This window comes from Agelaius phoeniceus, chromosome 5 (genome assembly GCF_051311805.1).
Source record: "Agelaius phoeniceus isolate bAgePho1 chromosome 5, bAgePho1.hap1, whole genome shotgun sequence".
Lineage (NCBI taxonomy): Eukaryota > Metazoa > Chordata > Aves > Passeriformes > Icteridae > Agelaius > Agelaius phoeniceus.
This window is the reverse complement of record NC_135269.1, coordinates 20573237-20595126: the sequence shown is the minus strand read 5'-3', so window position 1 is coordinate 20595126 and position 21890 is coordinate 20573237. Positions and strand designations below refer to the sequence as shown.

Genomic DNA, 21890 nt, shown 5'->3' with positions numbered 1-21890 from the left:
TCCTCTCAAATAATTCAGGAATAGTCAGAAACAAAACAGAAGAAATTCAACAAATATTTGATGGCTTCAGACCTTTCATCAAAAGTTCTCTTTTTACCAGTTTTTTATTAAACAATCAAGTTCCCAAACACCTACAAAATTAATTTTCTGGATCACTGTGCCTGAGCTATTCTTTTCAATAAATGAAGCCCAGCTTTCTGATCTTTGTCACTCCACTGACAGTTTTATTTGTGGCAGAGGAGTGTATGAAATTCTCCAGCTACCAGGAAGTCAGTGACTGTGCACAGATATGCACAATAGTGTTTGCATTCCTACTCCAGGGGGTAGAAATACTGCGTATATTACTCTCTCCTTTTTGGCTTCCTACAGATCATTAATCACTGGGACATGACATCCACCCACTCATGCTCCCAGCCCCCTCCTGATATGCAAATTCAGAAGCAAAGGCCTATTTAGAGCCAGTGAATGCCTTGATTAAAACCTTGTTAGTGGGCAAAAACGACACTCACTCTAACATGTGGTACTTTAAGTTGTTCATATTCAAACATTAAGCAATGCCGCAACAGAACCACAAGGACAATGCTGGGTACTAAAGTAGTTAAGATATTTTATGGCTAACTTCTGCTTTTTTATTAGAAATAGTCACACTGACAATCAGTACATCGTGGCTCAGGGCATATGTCCAACACTCACTGTTCACCTAAAATAAATCCTCAACTTACACATTCAAAGCACAGCCATTCAAACTATGTGCTATAACAGGCTGCCAAAACCTTTCACTGAAGCATCTTAGGTTCTGCAGATTTACAAACTTAGGGAAGTGCAAGTAATCAGCAATCTTAAGAAATGTATTTGTACCTCCCCGATGCTTCATACATTTTATTCTGCATTCACAACTGTTTGTATTTCATTTTATTTTTAACACAGTTTTCATAATTGCCTTAGTGATAGGCTCCAGGAGGAAAGCAGAGCTGGAAGTTGTGCTCTGCTCTCTGACTCACACCTCATCTCTAGCAATAAAGATTGCACGGTCAGAGTCCAGCATGCTGAATAGCCCAAATGATGAGACAGGCCTCTCTCTTTTAGCTACATACTGCTAATAACAATTTACTCATTTCTTAGTGTGGCTCCTATCAGGAATTGAGTTTTGCTTGTCTGAATAGATCAGCGGACTGAAGTTGGGCCCTTTGATGAAGGCCCCAATCCATTTGAGGATTTGCAGGGGCATTACTTCTGAGTATAGCTTTTCTATTCCAGAGCTGTGATGAACAGTCTTGGTGGAAGGGTGTATTCATTTATTCTTTTATTGCATCCTTGCAGCATTCAAAGACACAACTCAGGTTCAGCAAAAAGGCTGAAATATTTGAATCGCAGCAGTCAAATCCTGCACAGTGCTCTTGCAGCACATAAATCAAGATCGAATACCACAAGCAATGATGCTATACTTGCATTCTTTACTCTTCAGCTAACTTAACCAGCTACAGTTTGCTAACTGAGGGACAAAGCTGTTTTCTCAGCATAGCAGAAAGACTAATGCAGTGCTACCCTGAGTCTCTGCTGGAGAAGGGGGAACAACTGCCTTGATTCAAGGCAGTGATGTGTGTCCTCATTTATTTCGTGCTTCCCCCTCTCAGAATTACGGAGAACCTTTGCTTTGACTTGGTGTCTCCATAAGGCCCATGTGGGCAGCACTGCTACAAAAAATCTCCCTTGACACTGAAAAAGCAAGGACAGAAATCACATCAACACTACATCATCTTCACAGCTGCCTGCTTATTTATGTAAAGCCCTTTCTGGATCTCAGCTGCAAGTGTGTGCAAAATCTAAAACCAAAAGGACCTGCATAACTTGCATCCTTTTGCAATAGCACAAGACAATTAAATTTTACAGGGCAATATATTTAACAGTGTGATCAGACTAGTCAGATTTCTGGACAAGGGAACAGATCTTGGGAAGAGCATCAGCTATATAATAGTTCTTGTAACTCTCTCATAATTGTTGATTTTATCCAAAACTTTTAAATTCTCCCAGCAGTAGGGATTTTATTCCTGCCAGTCCCTCCCTTAAAGGAGGCTGAGAGCACAAAACACCCACCATAAGCAGCAGCAAAGAGAAAATACTAACTGCCCTTCAGGACACAGCACTAACTTCAGTCATGGCAACTACTGCAGCAGTATCCTAAATTACTCCAAACTAGTCTGCACCAACTGAGAAGGGCTCTCTTGTAGGATTTTAGTGTTCACCTCCTAAGACTGTTGATCTCTAAGAGCTTTCCAAGACTGTAATCAAGGTCATTTAACACTTTCAAGATTGCTGGGTATGAAAAGCTGTATCCTTCTTCCTAGAGACTGGCTCAGCAGACCTTCTAAAGATCCAACAGTCAGATATGCAGACATTTCTGAAGAAGAAAATGGGCAACATTTCAGTGCTGAGGGAAGCTACTGTACTATCAGGCCCAGTGAACAGCTGACCTACTTGGCAAAAATAAGGGTGTCATAGAGAAAGAACAGTAACACTAAACAAGACCCACCACCTCACCACAAATAATCTGAATTTTGATTGAATTATTGGCTGCCCAATAATAATAGTTGGGTGCAGGACTGAGGAAAAAAAAACCAAACCACACACCTAAAACTGTGTGATTCACTCATCTTTGAAAAAAAAAATATTATTACCAAGGAAAATTATTGGTACTTCCAATAAAGCAGCATAGAACTATTGGGATAAAATATCAACTTGTTACTTCCACCCCAATCCATCAGAATTGCAAAACTTACATATAGAAATCTCAAAACACAGTGTTTCCATTAGTTTCTGTGCAAAACAACAGAAGTTGCATTCCACTTCAATTTTAACTACACTTACAACTTTCATATGTATTTTCATCCTCAGATACACACACGTGAACACAAAACCAAAATTTAAAAAAGGTGAGCTTCTTTATCAGTGACAGAAGATAACAATCTTGCCAGCCACCTTCTCTCTGGAAAACTGGATATGCTTAAACAATGTTTGAGGAAAACAGCTTTCATCAAAAAAAGATTAACAGTATTACCTCAAAATAAATTAAGTTTTCATTGTTTCTCAGATTTCTACTTTAGATTTTAGGCGAAGTAATTTCTATTTAGAAAAACCAACCAAACAAAAACCTTTTAACATAGATTAGCTCTGCAATTCTACCAACCTGTGCAACTCTTCAGTTTTTTCTTCAGTAGGGCCTGTGGTTAATAAGCAGTGTCGAAGGATGGCAGCCATGTAACGAAATTGATGAGATTCATTCTATATAAATATAAATTATGAAGATATTTTTTCATTTTGAAGATTGCAAGTAAGGCTTTCAGGTCACTAGAATAATAAAAGTTAAAGATGGAAAATACCTATTAGATCATAACATCCATCCCTATCAATAAAAGGACTGTACCTTTGTTTCACTGAATGCTTAATGGTACATAAGTCTCATAAGCTCACTTTTTCAAAAGTCAAACCTTGTATAACTCATTGAGGTTTTTCCAGTTAAACTAGCCTTCATTAGTAGAAAACCCAGTTACAAGTGTTTGCTCAATTCCATACCACTATTCCTAACACACCACTCTCTTTACTTCCTGTATTTACACCAGGCCACCTCTTCATCCATTTAGATTATGCATGTTCTTCACTTAATTTGTCTTCTCTTCATTTAGACCTTTTGCCAAGTTTCATTCCCTCCACCTAGTCTGTCTCTTTTTTCTAATTTCCTTGATACCTTTCCTCCATTCCATTAATAACTTCTCAGCAACCTTACTTGCCCTACCTTTTCCTCTCTCCAAGCAATCCCCCCTTTCCAATCTCCCACTACCAGACAGCAGCCACGCCATAGTACACCAGTAACTGCAACCATTTAACTCTGTATCATTGTCCTCACCCTTTTTCAACAGCTCTTCTTGGCATCTGTCCTATGTTCTGAAATTTTGACCTGGCACAAAGCACCCAATGCATCTTTTGAAGGATCAGCATCAAAATCTGCCAATGTACCATCTGCAGATCTTGTCTGGCCTTGCTACTTTGAAACCATCTCCAGTCATTAAATACTGGTGTTTCAAGTGGTTCTCTCCACATTAGGATAGATCTTGTTTAGCTTTCACCCACATGCCCAACCTCTCTGCTGTCCTTTTATTTTCCATGTGTTCTGCTGTTTGGAATTTCTTCAAATTCTGCATCTTCAGCCCACTTCATTAGCATGCCTTTCACTCCTCTCCCAGATCATTAAAATTACCACTGGAATATTCACTAAGCAGAATGTCACCTACCATATCTGGCTAACAGCTAACAACCACTAAAAAGTTCTTTAATTTAAAAGTTCTCCGCTTTTAGGAATTTCTGGTAGAGTTATAATCGAAGCTTTATCTCAAAATGCAAATAAGCTTCTCATTTAAAAAAAAAAAAAGCTACATGCATTCTTGGGATATTAAGGAGGAAAAGACAGTGAGCTGGGCTTTACATCTCTCCAGATTCAGTATTTTTTAAGAGTAAACCAACTTCCAGGTATCAAGAGTTTATCTCTCAAGAGGTGAACAGTTTCTTTTTCCAACTTTCCATATAACTGTGTTACATGCTTTTTTACCTCCAGAACAATCACCTGTCTATACGAAGAACTTTGACAAAGTTAAAGATACTTTTAATAAGGGTCTAAGTCAGGAATATAAACAGAAGAAAGAAACCTCACTTTCTTTATATTTCCTTGAAACTCAAATATTACCTTCTCTGATCCCTCCACAACTTAATCTTAAATTTCAGGATTTCTTATTCAGCATATCCTTGAGACATTAAAGCAAAGAATAAACTTCCAACTTTGCTCAAGTTTTACATTCCTTTAAGTTATAATTAATATCTGATTTGCTGTTTAGTCCAATGCACTAAAAAGAACAATTATTTGCAAGTTTTAACTAATGTAGAATTTTGATCAGCTTTATATGCTACATATTTACCATGTCCAATGGAAAGTAAATAACACTGTTCTAGAGACTATGATGTAGACTAAAAAGAAAGGTTCCCTATATAATTCTCCAGCTTTAGCACAGACTCAGGTTATTCAGAAAAGTTACCCTTGTAATTTCTGTTTATAAGTTTAAGGATGTAACACATAGGAAGCATATTCATCTAAGGAAAAAAAAAGATCTGATATAACAACAAAAACAAACCAAGATAAACCTTATTCATAAGACATAACAATCAAAGTGTATTTTGTTCTTGTACTTGATCCCACCTAAAAAGATAATGATGAAGTCCAAAGCTGGTGTTGGGAGGATGGGACAAAGATATTAACAACAGTAGCACTCTTTCATCAGAGTTATTTGTTAAAAATGAGAGTTGATGTACTTATCATGCAACAGAGAAGTTCTCTCGGCTCTATCTACTGCCCTTTTGCCATAGTCCACAAGCTCCAAAGATGGAGCGATCTGGTACACTTAGATAAAGAAGTTTTTCCTAGCCAGATAATTATTAGTGAACAACATTTATTTTCTTTTGGAAATCTAAGACTTTTATGAAATAGTATTTTTTGCATTTTTGTATCTGAAAACATACAGTTTAAACTTGCATTAGGCAAGCCAAGCAGTTCTCCTAATACACAGAAAACATATGAATAAGATTTTCTGCCAAACTCGTAGCAGGAACAACAACTGCCACCTGTGTATCTACCCGCTGGTTCTTGCAGGCTAAACAAAATCAACTGAAGAAAGCACTTCAGCTAAGCCTTACCTTGCTGTGGACATTCCAGCTGTCAAGTGTTACATTAAATAGAGCCTTTAGTGCCTCAATGGCACAATCTGTTTCTTGCAAAGATAGAGGAAGCCTGTCACGATCTTCTGCTGCCTTATATTCTTCTGTCCATCTTACACTCAGGGAACTCTCCAAAGCCTGAGTCAAAACCTGCACCCCTTGTAGCTCCTGACGCAACTGTGCTCTAATATCTGTGTGCAGAAGGGACAAGAGGAAGAGGAGACGCAAATCAAAGCATTTAATGTCATCAACAAGCTGCCGGTCCTTACATTTCTGCAGAAGATTGCAGAGCATTGCTGCAAGATTCAGTTCCAAACTGAGCTTCTGTGCAACTGAACTATTAAAAACTATGTTACAGAGGCATTTTAAGGCTTCTACTATCACAGGAAATTCAGATACTCTCTCCAGTGGATCTTCCACAGTGTCCAGCTTTGCTAGCTTCATAAGGATCTGCATGTTCCTCTTTGTGGTAACAGGCACTAAAACCTTCTTGTCCCGGGAGAGAATCCGGAGGGCCTCCAGGCAGGCAACTTGACATGAAGTTTTTGTGTCTTTTTCAAGGATGTTTAGAATTCCTTCACACAGTTTCTAGGCAAACACAACAAAGAAAAAGGGGACAGTTTTAGTGTCAAAATACTGGTGGCAATAAGAAACTACTTTGCTAAGCTTCCATATAACTTTTGACGTTTTATCTCACTTGAGAAACTAGGTATTCCATATTAATGCTTCAAAATACATACTGTTACCAAAGGCCTCCAGAAAGCACCAAAAGCAGTTTTCCTCATGGACACAATCCAAATACATCAACATTTGCAGAAGCATTAAGCCAAAACGGCAGCTATTACCCACCACTGCCAGTTACAGTATCAGGACTAAAATCTCCAGAAGAATAACAAAGTTAGAGAGAAGTGAAAGCAAAAATATGTCAAAGTACAACAGTCACACCTACAGCACCTGCAGAATTTTTAAGTCAAGGTTGTTTCAGTCAGGAGGCTGGGAGAAAAAGAAACCAAAATAACTGCTACTTAACATACAAGGATTAGTACTCCATGTTTGGTAACAGCTGTAATTTATGTGGCCTCTTCAACCTAATCCACAGACTTCTCCCATTTTAAGCATGACTCTAAGAAATAACAGCTCTGACACAGAAACACAATGCAGTTTTCCTTGAAGGCAGACTGGAGCAGTTCTACTAAAGCAGCAAAGCTGCTGCTTTATCAACACAGATTGTTGTTGATGTCAAAATAGTTCACAGATTCCTTATACCAACAGGACTGCAGGGGTAAATAATCACATAAATGCAGCATGGGAAAATACAACACTCCAATAATCTGCAGGTCAGAACTGTAACATCTGAATTACAGAAGCATTACCTTCTATAAGACAGAAATGGACAATCAATCAATCAAAGGGGAGAAAAGAGAGGCCAGAAGAGATTGCTTGATGTGAGAGGACTCCAATGGGATTTTATGCCTTACGCTCAAGACAACACAACTACTCGTGGGTACTAGCGTCAGAAGTATAGTCACAAAGTGTTGCAGTGTGAAGCAATATCCTGGTTTAGCTATCCCAGTTTTCCAGGTGTGCCAACCTCTCCCTTCCCCTCCCCCTTGCCTCCTTGCTAAGTGCTGTCAGTCAATCTTAACATTCCAGCAAGGGCGTTGTCTGGTTGGTCAAGTTCAAAAGATGCTTCTCAGCCCTGGGGTCATTGGCCAGTCTAGGTGTCATTGTCCCCTGAGACTGCCCCACTTCCACCTGGTTGGTGGCACACCTAACCCTTCCCCTCCCGCTTTCCCCGGGCTTAAAAAGACACGGGACCATGCGGTCGGGATTCTGTTGGAGCTGTTACCAAGATTCGGAGATCTGTGACCATGGAATAAAACTCTGGATTAACCCTCTGGCAGAATCCGTCTCCTTTTCCTCTTCACCTCCCCTAAAGCCTTCCCATTAGAGGTAAATCATGAATTCCTGCTTGCCTGGACTTGTCCCAAGTGCCCAGCTGCAACATACAGCCAGCCAGGGGTGTCTCTGAGGTGAAAACACCACAGTTGCCACCTCTGGTCAAGCAGCAAGGGCCAGAAGAGCCCAGGGACGTTCCACCCGGCAATATTGGGATCATATTCCAATAACAAAGAAATTCTCAATACAACAGAAACTTCACTGTACCTCCTAGGACACAGTTTCTCCATGCTCCTCTCCTCCTCAGCTTGGTGTCTTGGCCATCAACATGAATAAATTACTGAAGAAGCCAGAGCAGCCACTGAGTGGAAGAGCCCTAAAGCAGAAGTCTACTTAGGACCCAAAATTCATATTGCGATCTCAGGGAGTCTGTGTCAAAAACATCATTACAAAAAGCACAGGAATACTAGTAAAGTATAAAATGGTGCTTGGTGAATGGTCTCTGGAATTCCACTTTCACTATCACCACCACAATGAAAAGGTGAGGAGCACTGAAGCCCATGACCCTGATACAAAGTTCAAAACAAAGATTCCACTTGGGACATGTAAGCCAGTATTATTACTGTGACGATTTACAATTAAAGTCAAAATAAAAAAATGAACAAAATCAAGAACAAACATTAAATCTAAAGCACATCTAGAACAGACACTCCAGAAGAATATGGGAGCAAACAACCCAAGACTTAAACTTGTTTTCTTTTAACTTCAAACATTAAAAGAAAATGTGCAAACAAAGTCAAACAGTAGGAACTCACAATATGATTTCTACAATGCTTGTCCTGGGGTTAAACCCATCCAAAAGCAACACCCAGACAACCAAGATCCTGACTGCGTTTCCACAGCACTGACTAGACAATCCAGTAAGAGCTTGAAAACAAGGAATGAGCCCCACCTCTTATCACATATGCAACATGACAAATGTTTTATCAGAATATTAGAGACACTACAGTACTAAAAACCCCACATGTGACCATCTGTACAGGCATATAGGTACTTACTGTGGCTGGAAAAAGACACTTAAGGACAGAGTTCTTCAGCATTAACCTAGTGCTGCTCACACAGAACCACACAACTCCCAGATTTAAGCATGGTATGCTAGACCTGCACTGAATGTTTCTGAAGGTGGCAGCTTTGAAGTGTTTTTTAAAATGCCCAAAACAAAAAATGCCCAGTCTAGATCCACAGTCAAATTACCTAGTCACAGCTCAATTTCTTACAACAGTTCACTTTCTATTGCTGAGAGTTTTGCATACAATTAAGTCTGCTTTGCAAGCTGAAGTGTGGAGTCTGTTTGGTTTTGAGGAATAACACACAACTGAACAGACAGTTCACAGAACTCCAGAAAAATGCTAGTTTATTCTGTGTTTAAGCACTTTTCAACTAGACTTAGCAGTTATTGTCTTCCTTGTTGGTAACAGCTGCTACAAGGTGGTCTGTAACAATTTATCCAAATTCTGAAACTTATTTGATTACATAGAGACCCAGCCGCTCAAATTCTAACTTAATTTTTTTCCCCATAAGTTTTACCCACCTGCTGTTATGAAAGCGTCACTGGAAAATGTCAAAAGCACTGCAGGAGGGATGCCAAAGGGCAATAACCTCCTGCTGACTTGCTGTGAGAGGTGGAAGTCTAACCTTCCCTCCATACAGTAAATGACATGCAATTTAATTAAAAATATAAAATCATCTCTTGGCTTCAAATCATAATGAAATGCAGCACCAGAAGAGTCTTAACTCTGAATAGTTGTACTAAACATAGATATAAAATAGAACTTTTTTTTTTTTTTTTAGAGATTTAGCAACCTGATTACAACTTAAGTGCTGACAAAGTTCTCTGGAGCTAAGACCCAGTGAGCCATCAAGAGTGATTTTAGAGGAAGCAGCAATCAGTTAGGGTATCTGTGACAGTGAACCACTGTTGGTTGATCCCAAGAGCCATCAGCAGCTCAGGAAAAGTAGAGTATCTGATTATAATTGCAGAGCTATCCACGGAAAGATTCACCCTATTAGGAAATTGTCTCAGAGACAATTAAAACCAAATGCCATACAGCACATGTTCTGTTTTGGCCTTGATGGTACAAGGGAAATGATGCACAGAGGTAAGAGAAACAGGAAGAGATGTGACCACAACAACATTATTATGCTTTTCATTTTCTCTAGGTGGTGCTCTTTCTACCACCCTGTAGGCCATTAGCATGGCATAAGCTAGGGGCACAGATTTCATTTATGTGGTTGGAAATAAAAGCAAGTGAAAATTCAGACAGGAAGGAACCTCCCCCTTTCACAACACATATGATGACTGTTCCAGTTTCAGGGCCTTTGCTTGCTAACCTTTAGGTCACTGCAAGATTTTCCCATTTCTTTGTTTGGTGTTCTATCTTTTCAACATCTAGATAATATTTTGACTTTCATCAATCATGCTACAGCAAGCAATGTTTTTCATATACTTTTTCATACAGTCAAGGCAGTTTCTAGTTTTAACATTTTTTTATTGTAAAATCCATTAATTTCTCTGAAATTCAAGATTTCTCAGCTTTTGTGCTAATATTAACACAGAATAATGCACACCATTCCTTTTGTCTAGGCTGTAGTATTAAATCTTGTATTAAAACAGGAAGGCCAGAAAAACCCATTTGTCATCTTCTTTTGACAAATAAACTATTAACCTATTTTGGTCATTTATCTTGACAGTGTAAAGCCACGATGCTAAGAAGCAACACAGCCCAGTAGAAAAAGACCTCTCCTGAGACAGAAGACGTGTGTTTTCTCCCTTGCTCAGCCACAGACCTGCTTTGTGACTTTGGGCCAAATACTTCCATTATCTTCCACTATCTTTGCTCACAGGCTGATTAGCCTGAGGTGAGGGGAGGGGATGGAAAGGAAAGCACAACTCTTCAGTTTCTGTGTTTTAATGTCTATTACGTTTCCGAGCTAAGCATCCATGGCAATAAGAAAGTAAGCCCAAGAATATTAGAAATATTAGTTACAACTTTCATTTCTCTGCAAGTCAAGACAACATTTATACAACATATATCATCAACTGTGCTGAATAACAGGACAATTAGATAACCTCCCCTGAGAAGACTGTGCCAAATTTTTGCCCATTTGTCTTTGTGGACAGATGTGGGTGGGAAGGTGTATACTTGCATTCCTTGAGGATTCAGCCTGCTTTATTTTGAGCACTTCATTGTTGAGCCTGCACTGATAACGGGAAGTTGGCTGTTTGGCAGGAGCCTGCCAGCTCTGACATGGCACAGCACCAAGCTGAAGATTTGAACACATGAGAGCAGGACAGTTCTGCAAGTGAGGTGAGGAGCACACTGAGCAATCCCTGTTGTCAGAACTGGTGGATTAAACACTTGCTTCAGAGTCACAGAAAGGTTAAATCCTGTGTAGCTGCACTCACAGCAGCTGCTGCTCACCTCACTGGACAGGGAGAGGGAGAACCCTTTTATCTTCTGTAATCCCATGGTGAAAGGATGTTAAAAGGAAAGATGGGTTTCATGAACCTTAAGAGGTTTCAGTAAAAGCTGAAAAATGCTGGATGGGAATGGGCAGGACCAGAGGGAATTAGAACAAACGCTCAGTATTAATGCAGGATACTTTTTCCTCTTACAGACTGGTACTCCCTTAAGGGGTTTTGGAGAAGTCAGAACAGTAACATCAACTAAAATACCACACAGCGTGCTCACAGGAGAACCTGAGCTTAATATTGTTACAGGACACTCACTAATAGACTTTAAAAGCTTACCCCATATTTACTGGGAGGAGAAAAACTGTGCCTTGGTGGCTGCAGGAACCTTCAGACCTCCCTGAAACATCACAGCATCAACAGCACTAACTTAAGAATGAGGTTCTTCTAAGATTTAGAGTGTGACAGCATCTTGCTCCATCAACATACTTCACTCCTTCCAGAGTTAAAATATGGTACTGTACAGAGACTTAGAGAATCTCCCCACATCATGAATTTAACTGGTAGAGAAATCCCCACATACATTTGGTATGATTTACCACCAGCTATTTCAACACCTTGAAAACACTCACTGATGCAAGGGGAAAAGACTGTTTTGGGTGATTTTCTTCCCACTGAATTTTAGATCCATCATGTTCAAATCAAACCCAGACAATAACTCAAGAACACTGGTCTCAAATTCTGAAGATTTCTATTAAGAGACCCAACACAGTAAGCTGGACCTAACATAGCAGAAACCTGATGCTGCAAGTACTATAAGAGGTGAAGCAGACAGAAAGGTATGGAGCTGAAGAGGAAATAGTTCAGTCATATCAGGTAAGAATATGGCTTCTAAGTCACATTCTTACATTTGGCTACTGCTTCCTTTTTTTCCCCTTCCTCTTGCAAACTCAGTGCCTTCATTAAAAAGCCCTACTTGCCATCTTGGACAGATTTACTTCATCTGTTATATCACAGCAAATGGTGCCATGACAACTTCCAGCTGTGGAATGCTATGACCAGCCAGGCAATCAGTGCTGAGAGACATTTCCAGGGCACAAACAGTACTGTAATTTTCTTACCATCTAAAGTCTGTAAACAGCACAAATGTGTTGCTACTTCAGAAGCAGTATTTGGCCCCAACAAAGTATAAATAATGGAGAGCAAAGCTATTAAATAAGGATCAAGTGGTCCAAAAAACGCCTTCCTTTTTGTATTAGCATGTGAGCTTGAGCTGAAGCACCTGCTCTGCCAGAGAGAGTGAGTCACTACACCTGACAACTCTCTCCAAGGTGACTGCCTGGTCAAGTTAATAGGCATCCCTTTTCTGGAGTGGATTCCAGAACAGACCAACTGTTTGTCTCAACCATGACATGGTGCTGTGAAGTGCTGCAGTTCTGGAGACTCAACTTTTTCCAGCAGAACATTGTCAAAAACTTCTTGACTGCGTGAGACAAATATTTCAGATTTCTAAGCGCTCATTAAACTCCTGAGAAACAACACCACTGCCTTTATTTCAGCTGCTATTCCAGAACACATTTACTTCCAGATGGCAATTTCTATACTGTTTACACAAAGAAACTGAAAACAGGCTTCCATAAATTCATATTTTTTATTAGTATATAATAAGTTAAGAAGGATTGGCACTGACTTGATGTGCCTGGTATCTGAGTGGATCTTAGAGTAAAACATAGATTGCCATCTGATTTATATCCAGAACACTCACCACAGATAGGCCAAGGCAGACACATACATCATTAACCAACCAGGAAAAACACAAGGACAGCTCACATTACAATCTTGAGGTTTTATCACCCTGTGATGTATTACAGTCCTGTGGCTATGTTCAGATAGACAAACTTGATAGCATTACCTCTCTTCCTGTCTTCTGGAGGACAGAGCCTACTTTCCTCCTGGAATTCATTATCACAAACTCACTGCTGATTTAGTTAGGTTACAGCCTAAAACCATCATGCTTTGGTAGTCATATATCACTGCAGAACAATTTACTCAGTCCAATTAACCAGCTTCTAGTCAAGCCATAGTTTTGGCCTTTCTATCTTTTGTATTTTCAGCATGTCACTGGTGTGTATGGGTTGCTTAAAAAAAAAAATCCTCATACTGTGTAACTTACATTCACCTCTCCAAACTCATTGTCTTTATTTGGCTTCTGCCAATTTGGCCTTTGCTCTCTTGTCCTTTCCTGTGTTCTGCAGCTGGCAATCAATTTTTCAGACTAGACATTCGCTCAAGCACACTGTAAAAAGGGATGGGAGGGATGGTGAGGGAACAGAGGTAAGCACCAAGTCCAGATCCCAGGTGAGTTCTCCTACAGATCAGAAGGGACACACAGAGTCCATCACTACATCACTGAGTGTGAGCTTCCAGTAAAGCCGTAGATAAAGCAAAGCTAAGAGGCCTTTGAGTCCTCTGTGTAACAAGGAATTGCAACTGAAGATTACAGTACAAACAACTGTTGGATTTGCAAATGCAAAAGACTGGCAGACTTATCATCCCATCCATTTCTACCACCAAAAAAAAAAAAAAAAAACCACAACAAAAAACCACAAAAAAACCACCCCAAAACATAACACCTTAAAATATTTAGATTTAGCATAAGATCGTGGAATGAAACAATGTGTGCCCAATTTCAGACAAGCTATCCTTGTAGGAATATTGCAATTCTGATTTCAAGCTTTGAGACTATTCCAGAAATAGCAGAAAGATACAGCCTCATTCACTAATGAACGTTTTCTGAATAAATATGCAAATCAGCCCCAAAGCTAATTACACAACAGAAAGAAGGGGCTTGGTATTACATCTTACACTCTAAAAATAACAACAGGAAAAAAAATTTCCATGTCCAAGCTTTAAATGCGAGGCTGTGAATGGATCCCACGGGACGTGCTAAGCCCTACCACACCTGGACAGCTCAATTCACATTTCCCAGCTTTGACACCTGATGCATGTACCACATCTCACTGATTACAGCACCTTTGGAATAACAGGCTTCTGCAACCCAGTCTTCCTTATAGCTTAATAGTTTTCTTCTGTACTTATCCCTTCATCTTAATCCCTAGTGTTCTTTAAGCATCTCACATAGACAAGAAATACATCTGTCATATTGTTACCTGCTGAGAAGAGAGAAAATTGAAAAATCTATGGCAAAATTTTACCTCAGTAGATACAGAAGAGTATCTTTACATTTATTCTTCCACCTCATCTCAAATCCGTACCCAGCAAAATCATTTATAGGCTTTTCTGTAACTACTTTCATTCAACACTGAGAGCCTTTGCTAGGGGAATTTCAGAGAAAAAAGGGAATGTGTAGTTGTCATGTCTCTTGGAATGAAGAAGCAACAATTAAATTATAACTTTATACTCACTGCTTGCACCACTTCACAATGGCAGCTAAGTTGAGAGACTGCCTTTACTCTTAACTTCTACATCATTGAGGTATGCAGCTCTACAGCCTATTTTACTCACCCTTCTTTTGTCTTCATCTGCAGGGTCAAACCTGAAAGTGGCCCGATTCTGTAAGCAAAGACAAGAGTTTGTGTTTGTTACATGCACAGCAGCTGCAGAGGATGTAATACCAGCAAAACTATTCAAAACTCCAGGGCTCTGGTTAAACCAAGCCTCAGATAATGAGGCTACAACCATGCCCTCCTCTTCCCATCCTCCCCAACAGCAAAAGCTTCAGTAAGTGCCTCCAATGAAGAGTTTCACAATTACTACTGGTGCAGAGCAAGCTTTTATCTGTGGGATGTGAGTCAACTACCTCACACATGGCACTTAACAGGGTGAAAAATGAGAGAGATTGCCTTGTGTTTTACACATACCTCACTACCCAGATTCTTCCCCAAACAGATCTTGCTTACAAGCTTTTGACTGCTCTGACTGTTCCAAACCAGAACCACCATGGCATCATCTGGCCCAGAAAACAAGTACTACAAATCAAATAAGCCTTGCTACAAAAACTACGAGTTTCTGTGTTCTGGCAGCTTCCAAAACACCTTACCAAGGTATTTGTTTCTCTGGTACAGTTAAACAAAAGATAGACATGGTCTAACTACAAGTCCTTATTTTTTATTAAACACTTCAAATAGCAGTCGGGCCTAGTTCCATGTTAGCACCCTGAAGAATGCTATTAGCGAAATATTACTCATCAGACAAAGAAAACAGCACTAATACCAGACATTTCTCTTAACATTTTAAAACTTCCAATATAAATGATCAAGCATGATTAACAGCTTCCAAGAAATTAAAATATCAATTTCTACATCTAACATGCAACTTGCTACATCATGCAAGCGACTGAAAACAAAAGTGACTTTCCATAGCACATTCATGAGCCTTCTTACCTTTCATGACCCAAGCTTACAATTACACAGAAAGGTTACCAACATCAATTAGAGCCTTGAGGATGTTAGGAAAATCATTCCCCTCCTCTCTCAATAATAGGCAAATAATCCCCTTCCTCTCTCTTACAGAGCTCCCAACTAGACAACAGGAGTTCAGCAACACGCCAATCAAAGACAGGTGAGCATTGAATGATGAGCAATTAACCAAGAGAATGCAACCTTTATGTTTGCACATGAACATTTTAGCAAGTTTACAAAAGCAATGTAGTGAGAACAAGCCTAAGCAGTTGAGCAACAGAGATTTGGAATAATCACTGCAAATAGGACAGCACAGAGAAGCACCAACAGACATATTAATTTCTCTCATTATGGTTATTCTATAGGCACTTGCACTTTGGAACTACACTTGATCCATCCTTCTTTTCAATTAAAGTATATTTCATTCGTTATTTGGAAAAAAAAAAAAACAGGGAAACCTAAAGCTCTGGAACCTGGAGTACTCTGCCCAGTCTTTGCTGGCCCATAGACAAAGTGTCAGTAACAAAGTGTACAAAAAAAAGAGATAGAGGAAATACGATTAAAAAGTTTGAACAAGAAATGCAGTAAAGGCAATGTCATACTGAGACAGCATTAAAGTTTCTCACCCACTCCAAAAGAAGTATTTAGCTACACACAACTCCAAGACTTCATGCAAATACTTGAAATGTCAGAACACAGGTGCATGAGCTCTCAACTCTGTCCTTGACGATTCAACTCAAGCCTAAATAATTCACCAGGGAAAGCTGCTGAGAAGGCATAAAATCCAGTACAGCAAAATTAAGAAATTATGCTTGTGCATCCTTTCTGACAGAACACATTTAACATGGGGTCACATTGAGGAGTAAGGACAGAAACAAAAGGTTCTTTCCAATCAGAATCATTCCTCTGTACCTCAGAGGTCAGTAAGTTAAAACAGATGTTCCATGAACTCCTGATCTACCAATCCTTCAGACAGAGTGCCCTCCAGCTGCATCAATCTCTACCTTTGAATTTCACCCAACGGCAGCCTATGTCAAGACTCAAGGTTCTTCTACAAGCCCAAGTTTGAGTGAAGAAATCAGTTACTGCCATTGTTTGTGGAGAGCTTTGTGGACAGTTGGCTAGCTGAGAAAGGTCACGGCGACATAATACCATTGGTTAAGTTAGAAGGGGACAGGTCTAGGATTCAGCAATCAGTGTCCAACCACTGACAAGGACATTGTGCCCTTGGTGCAACAACAGGATAGAGGAGAGGATCTTTTGCCAAAAATAGGAGGATAGTTTCAGCAGAATAACCACAAGAATGTAGAAGTAGTAACAAAATAACTATAGGAATATAGAAGTAGGCATGGTTGACCGATAAGTAATTAACCAATAATGAGCTCAGCTTTGCAATATGTATAAGCTTCATTAACACCAATATAAATATGTGTGAACTATCAATAAACTTCGAGACTTGCTGATCACTAATATTGAGTGCCGCATTTCTTCCGCCGATCCGACAATTGTTAGGTGTAAAATATGTTGCACTTAAGATAGCAAATTTCAAGACCCCTCTTAGAGGATGAATACCCACATCACATCCATGTTCATTTGGCTTCTCCCCTAACCAGAAAGCGATTTAATGAAACTTTAACTAAAGATCTGAATGTTCGTTCCTGAAACAGATTCCTAAATTTCAGTCAATAATTAGTTCAACATGACTGCACTTAAATTACAGCCAAAGCCAAACCCTGAGTCAGCACCAGCTTTAGAGACTTGTGTACCACTCACAGAAGCACATATACAAAGGACAGCCACCTGATGGGTTGAGACATAATCTTTCAGAATGGACTGTGCTGCTCTACTACAATCTAAGTGTCAAAATGCCTCTATCAGAAGGAGGGGGGGGGGTAATAAAAGATTAACCCAACATGTATTTTCACTCTGATTTTCACCTCCCCATATCAACAGGAAACACCTTCACTTCTTGTCTGAACATATCCATATCAGACTACAAAAGCAGTAGACCCTTACTACTTGTTCATACCTGCCAGCATTAAAAGCTCAACCTGCTCTAAGCTGTCTTCCCCTTTCGCTTTGCTTGGCCAGAAACACAGAAAAATGAAGCGGGGTCTGTCAGCCCATTTCACACACATCCCCTGAACACTGACACCGTCGCTGTCCAGGCGATGGAAAGCCCTCTCCATTCCCGGTGACAAAGGGCTGCCCACAAAAGGCAGCACCTCAGGCAGGTGGACAGGTACCAAGAGACCTCAGTGTTCTTCTATCCGACCCCTGCCTAGCGGTGTACGTAGGTTAAAAGATTTGTGACGCAAATGAACGCTATCGAACAGCTCCTTTTACAGCCGATCACCGATAACCCACACTACCCACTGGGCGTGCAGAACGCAAGACCGAACGTGCCGGGGCCGAGCTTTGAGCTCCCCTGGAAGTCTGCTTTCCTCCAGCCACTGCCACGGCTCTCCGCCCCGGCAGGGCCGCGGTGCCCTGCACGGCCTGTGAGCGGGGAGCGCACGGGAGGGGCGGGAAGCTGCGCCGGGCAGGGGCTGTGAGGGGCGGGGGCCATGGCGGTAGAGCGGTGAGCGCTGGGGACCCTCTGCAGAGCCCAGGTCCAGGACGATGCTGGCGGCGCTGCCGATGGCGGGCGGGGCGGGGCGGCGACAGCGCCGAGGGAGCGGCACAGAGGGGAGGGGGATGGGACCCGTTACCTCCTCGTTGTACCACGCCAGGACGCGCTCCACCGCCTCGGCGCCACCGCCGCCGTGCCCCTCCACGGCCTCCAGCACCGCGCCCAGCTCCGGGCCCGGCTCGGCGCCCCGCTCCATTCCCGACCGTCCCGTCCCGTCCCGTCCCGTCCCGTCCGGCACCGCCGGCAGCGGCCGCGCCCCGCCCGCGCGCCGCAACCCGCGGCCCCTGACGCTCCCGACGCTCCGCGGAAGCCGCCCGGACTGCCAGGCAGCGTCCGCGCGCCATTGGCTGGAGGGGCCGACGGCGCGCACTCCCGACCCCTCCTATTGGCTGCCATCCCGTCGGCCAGCTATTGCGGAGAGAGGACTCCATCTCCCAGGATGCCCAACGGCGCGGCGGCCGGCGGGGTGTGCCGTGCTTTCTTGCCGCGGGGCACGATGGGTGCTGCAGTCCGTGCCCACAGCGCCCAGGGCTCCTACTGGGAAGAGCGGCGATAGCGCGCTCTCGGGACGCACGGCGGCACAGGGCACTGCCCGGCGCTTCCCTCCCTTTTCCTTAGGCTTGGCCGATTGTGTGCTCCCTGCGACCTGCCCTGTGCACACCGTGTCAGTTACAAGGCGAAGGGCTGCCACAGCTAGGCCTGGCTGCTTTTTCTTAAGCTTTTAGGCTTAAGCATCGCGGGCGAAGTCTGTGAGTGTTCCCTGAAGCGAGGCTTCGCCACAGCGTCTTGCAGCAAAACCAGTCTCAAGTCTAAGCTACCAGAGCAATGGTGATACACGAAAATTTTGCGTTTTGTTTAGGAGGTGGCAGGAGGGGAAGGTGTATTGGCAGAGCGAGGCAAAGGTGAACGGTGTCTCTATAAAGATTTTGCAAGACCGCGTGTTTAAACCACTCTGAGCACATCCACAGCATTTCCAAACTCAAGGTGCCCTGTAATTGAAATTCATTGTCCAGAGAGCAGAAGATGATATATTGAAGTTAACAAAACCCACTCCCCAAGTATCTTCATATGGAGCTGTGGCCGGTCTCTCCTCAAAATCTTTATTCCTTCAGTTTAGGAATCCGTGAGAAAGAGAAACCTTTAATCTCACAAATGACTGGTTCCATAGCAGAAAACACCAGTGAGGTTGCATCTGCAGATGGACAGAGCCCAGGGGTTGTCAGATGTGACGGTGCCTGTCTGCAGTGTTTAAGATGCAGACCCAAACCAGAACCTGAATTTCCTCCTTAGGGGTTTCTTGCCACAAGAACTGAAATATAAATCCAGAATAGCACAGTCACCGGACTGCAAGGAGTAACAAAATCCAGTCATCGAGTGTGCAGCCATTAATTCTGAGTCTGATCCACCTGTAAACTAACAGAGCTTTGGAGAGAAACCCAATGAAAAGAGTCTTTTGCTTGTTAGATTTACAACTCTATAAAAAAGTATAAGCCTGCTTAGATTTACTTCACAGCACAGCAAAACACTCATTTTACTTGCCTATAGTTATTTTTTTTTAAATTCCAAAACCTGAAAAATAAAGATTAGGAAACTGTTACTGCCCTTCAAAGGCACATTGTTATTCATCATCAACGTGTTTTAGTTTCCACTTTATGTAGTATATGAAGGATTAGGATTTCAATGAAAGAGAAGGACAGAATAAATTGCATCCTCTACCAAAGAACTGCCAGACCTTTTCAGATGGGTGCATACCACGAGCCCTTCCCATGTTAGTCAGCTTTATGTAAACCTTCCAAAGCAATGTCTGCCCCTGAATTTCATGGGTTTCAGGGTCAGTCACAACAGAATTGTGGGGCTGGGGAGGTCAGAGGCCATTTTTGTCAAAGGGTAACGACCTTTGCAGCAAGAGGTAGCCTGACAAAAACAGGATTCATGCTACTGAATGGAGGTCTCACTGCTCTTCCCCCACTGAGTCTTTTTTCTACCTGGTAATGAAAAATCTTGAAGAATTGTAGTGGATTTTTATAGGCATACATACATATATACATTTGTGTGTGTGTGTGTGTGTAGATCTGTTCAAAAATATTAAATGTGTTATGTCAGTTATGCTGTAATGTATAATACTAGTTTCTCTTCTACTGTATATATTATATATCTATCATTTATTATATGTCTTAGCCCATGAAAAAGATCACATCTTTATAAAAATGTGCATTTGTTAGGAAAAAAGAGAATGTAAGCAAGAAATTAAAAATAAAAGAGAAAAGGAAAAGGGAAAAGGAAAAGAGAAAAAAAATAGAAAAAGGAGGAAAGATAGGAAAGAAAGGAAAGAAAGAAGAAAATAGGAAAAAATAACAGAAGAGAAACTGCAATTGAGACTGAATATTTCAGAATGTGGTGTAAAAGTTTCACCAGCAACGTTTGCATAGTCACATATTTACTTCATATGCACATAAATGCATGGCTAGGCAAAAAAACCCCAACTTTTAATTTCCATGGTCAAGGAAAATAATTAAATAACAACCCGCAGACTCTGAATCAGGAGGTTTGACAGTTTGTACTGGGATGACTTAAGACATTCTTGCCCCTCACCAGACATTCTACCTAGAGGTTATGGTGCTCTCCCCAGGCTGCTGCACTCCCCAGGCTGGTGCACAGCCTGTGACCTGAAAGCTGACATGGTTTGTGCTGCTGTTGTGGGGTCTGAGCTGCAGTGGCCCAGGATCAGTCCTGCTTTACTTTGCAGCTCTTCTCATGCAGGAGGTGGCCTCTGTTCCACCATTCTATACACTGCCCCCCATGAATGTCTACTTTAAATTTCAAAGCCCTCATCAGGAAGCAGTTCAATGGTAGCTGGAAGTGTGCACTCCTGAGGCATCAACACAAGTTTTTCAATTCATTTTTAAAAAAAGAAAAAAGAAAGAAATAATATGGAGGCTTTTTTTTGCAAAAGACTTTTCAAGCCCTGTTTGGCTGATGATGTTCTTAGCTCTTTTTTATGAGCAGCTTTGTGGTGCTGCTGTTGGTCAGAATTTCCTCTCCCAAGAGGCCCAGGATGTTGCAGTTCTCCATTCAGAAATGTTTTATTATTTCTGGGTCTCACACTGTGTCTGATATCCCTCCTCCTTCCTGAACAGTCGGCCTGAGCTCTTCAGGGTAGCAAAGCTGACCCCACAAGTGTTGAAGGATATGGAATATTTGTATGCTAAAATAGTCTCATTTTCTCCTCCTTTTCAGTCAATGGGGGTTAGGCTTCTTTTGGTTTAAAAATTTACTATAAAAAAGAGCAGAAGTGCTTCTGGCTTCCCTTGAGTGGTGCTTAGGCTCGCCACCATACTGATCCTTCCAAAGATCCAGCCTTGAGTTACTGGTCAGTTCTACCCACAGATATCTCAGCAAGGCATCTGGTCCTTGGAGGGACCTTGGCAGGTCATGATCACCAGTCCATCAGACAAGTGGAGGTGCATCACGCATTTGCCATGAATTGTACCTGTTCTCAAGTCCATCCTTGAATAAAAACATGATGATGTCTAACATTTTTTGAAGGTCTGGAGCTTGTAGAAATTTTTGTATTTAAGTAAATTGAACTGGCATCTATTTACTTTCAAGAACTTTATTTGGGTGTGAAAATCCCTCATATACCTTGCACAACTGTACAAATAACACTTATGTCCAATTTAGACATAAACATGGTTATTGTCACACTGGG

The 21890-nt window shown here is 41.5% G+C and overlaps 1 protein-coding gene and 1 long non-coding RNA gene across 3 annotated transcripts in view; one reads left to right on the top strand and one right to left on the bottom strand.

Annotated features, from left to right (window-relative positions):
- RIC8B (RIC8 guanine nucleotide exchange factor B) overlaps nucleotides 1-18483 on the bottom strand; it is a 33076-nt gene extending 14593 nt beyond the window's left edge. Inside the window, exons 1-4 of one of the 2 annotated variants that reach the window (XM_054632226.2) lie at nucleotides 18261-18483; nucleotides 14654-14701; nucleotides 5737-6345; nucleotides 3185-3279 (exon numbers count right to left, since the gene is read on the bottom strand). In XM_054632226.2, the coding sequence (XP_054488201.2) occupies nucleotides 3185-3279; nucleotides 5737-6345; nucleotides 14654-14701; nucleotides 18261-18377 (869 nt within the window). In that variant the 5' untranslated portion in view covers nucleotides 18378-18483. Of the gene's footprint in view, nucleotides 1-3184; nucleotides 3280-5736; nucleotides 6346-7923; nucleotides 8285-14653; nucleotides 14702-18260 lie in introns of those variants that run through there. The other variant, XM_077178482.1, reaches the window with a different exon arrangement.
- LOC143694106 (uncharacterized) lies at nucleotides 14854-17019 on the top strand. The gene is made up of 2 exons (XR_013182335.1): nucleotides 14854-15709; nucleotides 15915-17019. It is a non-coding gene; the product is annotated as an uncharacterized LOC143694106 (long non-coding RNA).
- Nucleotides 18484-21890: the final 3407 nt, after the last annotated feature.